The 11,071-nt window shown below is 41.6% G+C and overlaps 1 protein-coding gene across 1 annotated transcript in view; it reads right to left on the reverse strand.

Annotated features, from left to right (window-relative positions):
- GRIN3A (glutamate ionotropic receptor NMDA type subunit 3A) overlaps window positions 1-9,488 on the reverse strand; it is a 150,463-nt gene extending 140,975 nt beyond the window's left edge. Inside the window, exon 1 of the mRNA XM_036856781.1 lies at window positions 8,103-9,488. Coding sequence (XP_036712676.1) covers window positions 8,103-8,801 — 699 coding nt within the window. The 5' untranslated portion in view covers window positions 8,802-9,488. The remainder of the gene's footprint in view (window positions 1-8,102) is intronic.
- Between the last annotated feature and the right edge of the window lie 1,583 nt (window positions 9,489-11,071).

Below are 11,071 nucleotides of genomic sequence, written 5' to 3' on the forward strand. Positions count from 1 at the left end.
ATTCCTTTCTTCTGTTCTTTGATGCCATCTTCCAATTGGAGTGACAACAAGGCTTTTTTTTACTTGGACCCAAGTGTTTCTAAAAATTTTAAACCATTATCCTTGAGAGAATGAAATATATCAAAATGTTACTCAAGGTTATATGAGGATACCCATGGGGTAGTAGCGCATATGCATTACTTTTATAATCAGAAAAGCGATACACATTTTAAAAGTCCCTGAAAATTGTATGCGTCAAACAATTTTGTTATAGTCAGGATTCAACCAAACACAGTCTGCCTTATGGATATCCTTTTTTATAATCCTTAGTATATAACAGTGCTACTGTCTAAACTTTGATCTAATAAATGCCATAAGTCAGTTCCATTAGCATGGATAAAGCCTGCATGAAGAAAGGGAAACTTCTGAACATTCAATCCATGTCAGGTGAGACTCTCCCCTTTCTAACAACCCCTTTCTCCCCTTCTCCCCCAAGAAGTCTAGACTGTCAACTGGGTCACGTTTCTACTGTTCCTTAAGTTTAGTTCCTAGAAGCCTCCTATGAGAAATCAGGGTAGTAGATAAGACAAGACTTGTGAATTCCTCACTAATACCGACAGATAGAAATAGAACACTGCTTTTTACCTCTGACATAACTGGTCCAAAGATCCAATCATTTAGAATCCATACAAAAAAAGCAACTAGTTGAAACTGGACCTCAAAATTCACTTCATTGCTGACCAAATTTACACATACCTAACCTGAGGTGCACCTCAGTGAGTTGGAATTCTACGTGCGGTTTCAAAACAGCAGAATCTTTTTTTTTTTCTTAGGCTTGGTCCACTGGAACCAGATCTCTTAAGCCTAAATATCATATACATACTGAAAATGCATGTAGAAGTACTCTGGAGAGAGCAAGCTAGAATATTTGAGTTCTCATTCTGATTATTTTGTTTTTTTAGTAAGCTACGTCAATACTACGTGCTAAAAGAATGATCATTAGAATAAGAATACACAGTGCTCTAGGTACTGTGCTTAGAATTTTGCATACATGATATCATCCTCACCGTAACTTTATGAGACAGTCATATTTTGTGGATCAAAAATTGAGGCACAGAGACATCAGGCATGTTTTCTCAAGGAAAGATGTCTAGAAAGTTGTAGAGCTAAGATTCAAACATAGGTCTGTGCTTCTCAAAAACCTATTCTCTTCACCCCTACTTTGTATTTCTTCCATCTATATGTTATTATTGTCTGATTTGTAAAATAAATACTGTCTTGCTCACTTCACAAAATAATTATGAGGATAAAACTGAAATATAGATGTGAAAGGATAAATTTAAACATATACTACAATTAATTTGTTCCTGAAGTCTATACTTTCATATGAAGTATTAAAAGCACTGGTGAGGAAATGTGAAGGTAACTTGTCTTTTTTTTTCTCTTATTATTTTTAATTGTGTAGGCAATACATACTTATTTTTAGAAAAATATCAATAGAAGCATGCACAGGGGAAAATGTGGACTTCTACCATTCAGTTACAATCACATTTAACATTTTTATAAATAAAATTTTAGACTTTATATTTTACAGAAGGTTACACTTTACATACAATGTATACTTTTTTATCTCTCTGTGTCAACAACTATTTTCATTTTGAATGGGTATGCAGTATTCCATTGTAAAGATATTGATAAATCATGATTCATTTAATTAAACTTTTTTTTTATATTTGGTAACAACTTTTCATTCTGAAATAAACACACTTGGTATCAATACTTTATTAAAAAGTATTTGTTAAATAATAAATTAAGAAATACATCTCTGTTTCTCAAGAAAGTTGACAATGAATGTGTCTTGTACAGCTTATCAAAATTTGGTGTTCATCATGGAGGACTTTGAACTATCACTTAACGACATGTAAGCCAGAAAACGAAAATTTGTTTAAGAAGTATCGACCTCTACTTCATAATTTAAAAGTCATTGTCAGCAGACTGTGACTAATATAATGGTTTAATTGGTACAGCAGCAGATGCTACATTTAGATATCACGCTGTAAAGAATGATTTTTCATTTAGATCAAGTGGTTAGTCTTCCAAGTTAATCTTGAACTTTATTATTCCACTATTTTTTGTGCATATAAGGAAAATGAAGACAAAGTTAATATGTAATAAACTTCTATTATTGGATATTTAGTGTGAAATATGCTTTAAACCATAGAACCTAGAAATAGATCTCTCTCTTTTATCTTTCTTTTTTCTGCAATAATTCAAAAGCAGTGATGGATCCAGTCTGTTCTCGGATTGTAGGCTGACAAATACACTAAATTCAGAAGGAGCTTAGTCTATTTTCCTCTTGGTGACGTCTCACTTCCTACAATGCATAACTCTTTTAGTCCTTTTATGTTGTCTATACATTGTTATTTACCTCACAGGACTGTTAAAAGGATGCTTGCTGTAAGCGCATTTGTGAAGGAGTCTTGAAAGCATACATTCTACAAAAATATATATGGTTGGGTTTTTTCCTAAATCTGTCTCAAATGAAAAGCAATGAGGCATAATTCAGCCTCACTAAAAGAGAAGTCATCCTGCTTAATTCTTTACCACTTGAACACTTGAAGGCTCATCTCTACAGACAGACCATCCCTGGCCAAGCAGATATTAGCTTTTCAGGGTCAGAGTTTACTCCAGCTGACACAATACCAGCCCAGGTAAGTAGGATCAACCGACTTCCTCAGTACAGGAGGAACACAGTCTCCCCTGAAAGTGTCTGACTCCTTCACAGTCAGGAGATCTGAAAGTCTAGCTGAGGTGTTAGGTTGAGGGAAGGTGGCTGGCTTACTCCTTGTTTACCTTTTCCCCATTGTTCTCTTCTCCCACCATCCCATACAGGAAAGATCTGAGAAAGAAATGAGTGGCTTAAAGATTGCCATTAGTTTGTTATTCATGCATTTACTCAAAAAGCAATGTGGCAGATGCTGAGATGTTCTTTCTTCCTTCTTGCCTAGTTTTAGAGATTCCACATCCCATTTCTAGTGCTGTACTGTTTCTCTACTCTTTTGTGTATGTGAATGGGAGTAGCTAGAGTAGGCAGGAGAAAAGGCAATGAGATTCTCATCTCTGCATTTAGTGGTGCCACTAAGGTGTACAATACCTTGCTATGAGAGCTCCACATATTTGCCTAGGGCAATGATACTCAAAGTAGCTGGTTTGCAAACTGTTGTCTATCCAAGCTGAGATAAGGAGCTTGTGCCAGTATGAACCAAATATGAACCAACACACTGCTTTCTTCATCAAGAAAGACTTGCCAAGAAAATAATGTCAGATGAGCTGAACAGTGGGCTTAGTGGTATGGTAGGCAGAGTTGGGGTAGAGAGGTTAGACTGTGTGTCCGTAGTCTCATGAGGAATCTACTATAATTTCTCCTATAGGAGAAATGAGAGACACCAACATTTCTGAAAAACCTTGGGCATCTTATTGAAGCTTCTATGGCAATACCTAAGGCTCTAGAAACTGCATTGATGATGTGCATTTATAAAGATTTGCCATTGGTATAGAAACAGTACCTATGGCATGTCTTCTAATCCTAGGCAAGGGTGCAAGCTAGTTAGGAACATAGTTCTTTTCGGGGGTGGGTACTAAACCCACTTACTTTTTTTTTAAGAGAAATAAAATGAGGGAGTGGGTAGAGAGTAAGGTGGAAGATGAAGACATGTTACACTGTGAATCACATTCTATTTTGATTAGTAGCAACTAATGGAGAATTAGTGGTGAATTAGGACTAGGATGATTCTTAGCAGATCAAAACCAACACCTCTCTACTGGTTATTTAGCTAACACTATAAATTTTTCCAAAGTACTTCACTTTCTTATTTGATTCACACAACAACTCTGTCAGATTGGTAAAGTAACCTTCTTTTGATTGACAAGCCTAGATGCTCACAGAGAGAGTCACCAAGATTCCATGGCCAGTAAGAGGCAGAGGTACACTGAGTCTTTTTTTGAGTACTATTTAATATACCTTCCATTATGTCATGCTCGTTTAACCAACATGACTGGAATTTGACTGGAGGTATTCATGAAATAAAATCTAGTGGCACGAAATCCAAGGTGATTTCTGCCACACCAGAAGATAAAACATTAAGGAATTAGACACCAAAATTGGTTTTCAGTTGATTCAATCATAAGTTTACTCCAAGATGTAATAGCCAAGGAGATGAAGACCCAAGATTCTCTATGACTCTTCTATGGCAGGCGCAAAGAAAAGGGGTGAGACAGATTAATTGCCCAATGAATGGTGTGTGCTAGTCTCTTCTGCTCTATTTATCTAGAAAAATAAGTAAGCGTTGTAAACAATATTCCCAGAATGGAAATAAAAACTTCCAAATTAATCCCAGGTCTCTGTTTTTCAAGAGGAACCTGTAAAAGATCACTGCTAAGAAAAGTTTTGCATCATTTGACATTTAATTTGAAATCATTTATCTTCAAGTTAGCAACAATTAGGTGCTACTATCAGCCATTCATCATGAATTGCAGAAGAATACATTTCCCCCAGAGGAGAGAGAACAGTGCCTTGAATAGAGAAAGTCAAGGAAAACCACCACAGTTGAGAGCAGATGTTTTAAAAATAAATGTCCTTTACTTGTCCCCTCATGAGGCACATAAGTTATATTGTGATATCATTGCTTTGTCCCTTGTACCATACAAAAGTGGCACCATGCTAGCGAAATTCTAATAAACAGAATTCAGTACTTAGCCCTGTATTATAAAAATGGACCATCCAAAACACTTATATTTCCATGGGAATAAACATATGCTAATTAGTTAGCATATATGGCTCGTGAGACAGGCACATGGTACATTCAACAAGAGAAGAAAATAGTAATGTGGTCACCTTTTAATTGCATGGGTTTGAATCTAAGCCAATTATATTACTCCATTAACTCTGCCTAATGAAACCAACATGGAATTAACACGAAATACACATTTTAGAAAGAAATGTGTATCTGTCACTACCTCAGTAGGTAAATTTGAGGCATTAACTTTGGAGAAACAATACAAACTCTCAGAAGAAAAAGTAGTAGGGGGAGTGAAGAGAAAGAAAGAACTGTAGGAGCTGAATGTTACTTAAATGTAAATGTTAACTGCATCCACGTGCAGAATCATTATTTGAAGGTCATGGGAACAGAATTTAGTTGGCCTCAAGTGGAGGTTTGGGTGTGATAAAGTCAGAATTTTTGGGGTGGAAGCATGCTTTGACTCTATCCTATATGTAATGTTGTATTAAGCTTTTATTATGTAGTGATAATACACATACGGTTTCCAAAAGTGGGTAGCTAACTATCTTATTTTAATGGATTTCCCTGATTGAAGGAAGTTGGTTCCTTCCAAGCTGATGAACCTATGCGTTTATGTTTCGAATAAATAGTATACTGAAATAAAACGACTATGCTCCTCTCAGGGGTTTGATCATATCAGTGGTATCTCTTTCCATTCAGGAGTTGTGGCAGGATGCTATCAAAACCATTATTTACTAATTAAAGGTTTCATATGAAAGAAATCAGTAGCCCAAAAGAAAGTGGGAGAAAACATTGTTGCTGTTCCTGCTCTAAAAGCAATTTTGATTTGTCTGATCGTGTGGACAAGTCCACTCTCTTCTAGAATCCTTTAATCATGCACTGGCACAGTCAACAAATTAGGTCACTGGGCATAGACTCTAATAAGGACAGTGGCTAAATTAAGTCAATTTGATTTAATGTGTAAAATGACTTCATCATTCTTTTATATTTAGGAAGTTTAAAAAAAAAATCACATCATTGTATTAGAGAAAGGTCCACTTTTCAGAAGCCAGGGGAAGATCAGTTATTATTTTTGCTGAAAGCAGATGGTGGTCATATCTTAAAATTACATGTTACAGTGACTTGACATTGAGCTGGACACTTTAAATATAGAACATTATAGTATGACATTTAAATTATATACTAAAAGTAAGACAGGTTAGATATGTTTGAATTTAAAATACAAAGATGAATGAAAGAAAATGTCCTCAGTTGGCCAAACTAGATCTGAGTTAATAAAATAATCCCTCCCTTTCAAGATGTGTGCCATGAAAGTAACAATGACAACAGTGATTTAAAATACACTTCTGAATTGAAATACAGAAGTAAATGTGCTTGACATAGTATTTATTTTATTGTCAGCTTGCAAGGGTTGTCCCTGGAAGACTCTTCGTCCTCCAGTGGTCCTAAAGCTTTGAAATTTACTTATTCTAGATGCTTCTTCACAGTTTCTCTGGTCTCCAAGTTGTGGTGTGCTGTATACTACAAAAATTCATCATGGAGCATAGACAATTTCACTTCTAACTAAGGAACACTAATTTTGGGGAAAATTCTTGCTATTTAAGACTCTTGCCAAACAATCTACAAATGGAAAGGAGTCTGGAGAATGTGAACACTGTTGGCATGTATGAAGTACTAGGTAATAAAGAAGCAATGATGAGAAGCAAGTGAGGCTGACTCTTGCATTTGTTAGATCTTATTCTGCATATCTATTAATAATGATACACCTTATGGATGCAATTTCATGTTTATAACACTCTGGGCATTGGCAGCATTGTGCACCTGTGTTTTCCATGCCCTCCCATCTGCTGCCTACAGTCATTCAGATTCAGGTGACGGAAATATTTCAGATAAAAGTTAATTAGCCTGCACTCTGCAGATCAAATCTCTACAGTTCAGCATTAAACAGAAATCTTCTGGGCAACTGCTGAAAGTAGCCTGAGGCTGCCCTTCCTAAAATTAAGAATGTAAGATTCGTTTTTCTAGAAAAAGAAACCTTTAGTACTCTCTTTATATTTCACGCATAGATTTGATCAAACTTTTCACATATATTTGTTCTTACTCATTTTATTTTTTTATCTCTGTATATATATCGAAAATGGAAGAGAGATTAGAAATATTTTTTTTCAGCTGCAGTGATAGAATGAAAATGATATAGAGTTAGAAATTCTCCCGAGTCTGGACTCTATTATTAGTACACCAACCAATATTGATCAAGCCCCAGAACTTTCCTCAGTTTCTCAGTTTTTAAAATGGGACCAACACCAACTACCTATGTTTCATAAATACTTTGTGCAAGACTCAATAATGCTTAATATTTTATTTAAAAATAATGCACAAAATGCAGAAAACTCCTATTGCTAAAAGGACCCCACCTTCTCCGTAAATATTTATCTTATTAATTGTCAACAGTTAAGTTCTCAAATAGCTTCCTTTATTGAAACTATATATATATATATATATTTTTTTTTTAACCCATAGGAAACTAAATCATAGTCTTCTTTACTTCTAGATAACTGGAGCAGAAATGGGCTGAACACAACTAAATATAGCCAGTCTTTGAACCCACATCACATAGAGAGAGAGTAGGGACAAGAAACAATCCCAAATGAGTCCTCCCATCCATTTTTACGGTATCAGATAATATTTCTAATGCCTTTCAATACCCAAGACTAATTAACCACTCTACCTATTGCTTCTGTACTAATTGCAGATTTCCTGTTTACTCAAAGGAATTCAGAGGGAGGTGTTTTCTTCTTTACCCGGTCGCCTAAAGCTCAGGGACATCGTCTAAAGAAGTCAGAAGGAGCAGGTGCTCTTTCCGACAGGTCCTTTTAGAGTTCCTCAGGGGACTGAAAGACTCTGGCAGTCTGGGATCTTCTATGCCCATTCCCCGCGCTAGTCATTAGAACCTCGACTGCTCTCCACGCTCCTGAACTTCGACTTCTATTCAACACTTCCATAGGGTATCCACTAGGTTTCTCCCAACTGGTCAAAACGTGAAGATTTTTTTCGCTTATTCTCCCACTTCCTTACTTCCATCTGCTACTCTACCTCTCATTTTATGTCCATCTGCGCTTTAAAATGTTTTATTTTACTTCTACTGAGATCCTTCTAACTATAACCTACGGATATGGTCCGATCCTTAAACAATATCAAAGTTGCAAAGCCCCACGACCCTCAGGTCTTCATCCGCGTTCCCTTTCCTCGCCCTCCCTCCGCCCCCGCTACCGTCCCGGCCCCCAGCGGTGCCCATCTCCACTCCACGCGCCAGACTCCTCTCACCTGACTCTCCCGCGGAAACTCGTGGCGCACGATGCTGATAACTGGAATGTGCAGGACGGAGCTGACCAAGTCGAGCTCCATCATCTCGCCCAGGCCCTGCGGGAAGGCGAGCAGCGCCGATACCCCTTGCACCACCACGGTGTGACACACGCTCTGCAGAAAGGAGAAAGGGTCACTGCTCCACGGCGAGCTAGGGGAGGAGAAGGGCAAGAGCGGCAGATCGCCCAGGCCCGCCTCGATGGCCATCACTACTTCCAAAGACAGGTTGTAGGGCAGCAGCCCTTCCACTCGGTTCAGGTTGTCCACGGCGAAGAGGAGGGCATCCCGAGGCCACAGGGTCTCGGCCCGGTCGTCCTCCCCGGGCTTCCGTGCGCCCGGCGGCCCCCGCCCATACAGGGCGCTCCCCAACCAGCGTGCGCCCGGCGAGGGCGCCGAGGGCCGCCAAGTCCCTGGCTCAGGTTCATCTCGCTGGGCGCCTGTCCGGCTGCCGTCCGGGGCGCGGCTGGCCGTGCGGGGGGCCGTGGTCCAGGGCTGCAAGTGCACCGCGCCCACCCTCACCGCGTGTCCGATGCGCTTGAGGATCTGGCAGGGTTGCGGGTGCGAGGAGGAGCCGGGCACCCCGGCCAGCACCAGTGCGCAGGGCGGCGGCAGCAGCAGACAGACCCTGCTCAGCAGCCACCACAAACTCAGTCTCCTCATTACTGAGACCCGCAGGGAGAAAGCGCGCCCCCTCCGGCCCCCGGCTCTCCCCCGGGCAGCCGCCGCCTAAGGTCTCCGCCCCCGAGTTCCGCTGGCAGCTCACTCCGCGCAGCGAAGCTGTCCCAGGAGCTGAAGCGGACTCCGGGCCATCCAAGTTGGAGCCTAGCGCGCCCTAGGCAGTCTCGGGACCTGCTCCCAAGTCCCTCCGCCTCGCATTCTCTGCCCGCCCGGTCCCTGCGCTGAGCGGGGCGGGCGGCGCTGGTCACCCGCGGCTTGGGCGCTTGTTCCCCGCCCGCCCCATCCGCAGGGCGGCTCGGGCACTGCGTCCGGCCCCGCGGGAAAGCTGGACTGAGAAGCGGCTGGGATTCCTAGGGGGCAACGGTGACCGAGGAGGCAAGGTTCTCACTTGGATTCTTGTCTCGCCCAGGCGAGACCCACTTATTTCCTTGGGGTCGCGCAGGAGAAGGCGTTCACGCTCGGGGTGCGGAAAAGCAGCCAAAGCCTCCTTGCTCCACCGTCGGCCACCCTCTCGCGGGCTCCCCCAGCGCTGGCTTCATTTTTCTTCTTCCCTCGCTACTTCCTCTCTTCCTTTCTTTCGTCCTCTTTCCGCCCAGTCGCCGCCGCCGCTGGCTTCCTCAGAGGAGCGACGCGACTGGCCAGCAAAGGGTGGTTCTGCTGGGAGCGCAAAGTTCTCCCCGCCTCAGCCGGCGCCTCTCTGCTGCTGAGCCCTGGCGCCAGCCTGTCGCTTGGCTGTGCTAGACGCCCACTGTTGGTGAGATTCCCGGGTGGCGCTTCCCGCGCCCCTGGCAAGTTCTCTCTCCTCCAAGGCTAGGGGTCATAGTTCGCGAAATTCCTTGCGACCTAAGAGGGAGAATTCTGGATTCGGAGTTGCGCCCGAGGAATCTGAAATCCAGTAGGTTGAAAGAGGCCGTGATTTTAAGAAGCTTCTCTTCGATGTCTTGCTTTAACGGTTTTTCTAGCTGAGGGTATTAAAGCAAGAATCATATACACGTTGAATCTCGGCTTCCTGCTCTCTGGCGCATGGGCCTTTGCCAATTTTTAAGGATCCCAATGTTTTGGGGTTCTCAAAATTATAACAGTGAATTCGAAGCAATTATTTGATCAAGAAATTAAAGAGATTTAAAATACTTTGAAAGTATACTTTCAAGCACAGTCAACAGCAGTTTGTAGTTTAGACCAAGGGTCCTCCAGATCACTGTTACTAGTAAGTGCTTTCATTTGTGTGGTAATACAATGAGGTCAGTGAGTTATGATTTGATCTTTTCCTCCATGATCTGAACGATCTGGAGTTAGAAGGAAGGAGGGGGTTAAGGGTAGGCCTGTGGTTTCCACACATACAGTACATTTATTTTATTTTATGCCACAGTTTCATTTAGAAGGAGAGTAGGAGAGATGTCCATGGGGCAGAGCAAGCACCCGGGATCAGGAGTTCTGAATTTCAATAACACTTCCAGAGAACCATGACCTTGGCGATTTATTTCACCTGACCTTGCCCTGCTGTTTGGATCTGGTAAATTGTTATGCAAATGCAGCTAGGTTTTAGCTCTGGAGGGTTGTTTTGATTCATGAGCTACAGTTTCCATCTTGCTTTAAATCCTTGGGCTGAAGAGGCTCTAGCTAAATAAAATTCCCAAGAAGCTTGCAAAGTGAATGTTGTTTTCCTCAGCACAGATCTTGAAAGTCATCTCAGAGCTAACCTTACCTGACATTCTAATTAGCTCTTGCAAGACTGGGATGCCGGAGAAAAGACTCCCATGAGGCAAAAGTGGAAATCACAGTAGAGTCTGAACCAGAAGGGAAGGATTCTTCCTGAGGCCATAGAGGGGCTCTCATGCATGGACGCTGGAACTTTCCTCTTGCTCCAGATGATTCCACTGATTGGGATCTGAATACGAAAACTATAGAATTTTGTGGTCCTTGCCTTACAGGAAGACTGGGAATCAATTAATTGTGTAGGAAGGAGGTGTGTTTGTCTGTGTATGAGTATGCGTGCATGGAGGAATATGACATTCCACATTATGACCATGCCCTCGAGTGATTATCATAGTACTTGGCATTACATGTATGTTCAAACCAGATTCCCAAGAAAGTAGTCGGTGATGAAGAACAGTTGGATCTCATCTGTTAATGGCATCCGAGAGCCGCTGTGTTACTAACCCTTTCCAGTCAGGCCCTAACAAGGGTCCTACTGTCCCGTGTCCTTGGAGCCAATAGAGCAGACCAAGTTCAGTTTAGAAGCGAAGTAAAGT

The sequence above is a fragment of the Balaenoptera musculus genome, chromosome 6, assembly GCF_009873245.2.
Source record: "Balaenoptera musculus isolate JJ_BM4_2016_0621 chromosome 6, mBalMus1.pri.v3, whole genome shotgun sequence".
NCBI lineage: Eukaryota > Metazoa > Chordata > Mammalia > Artiodactyla > Balaenopteridae > Balaenoptera > Balaenoptera musculus.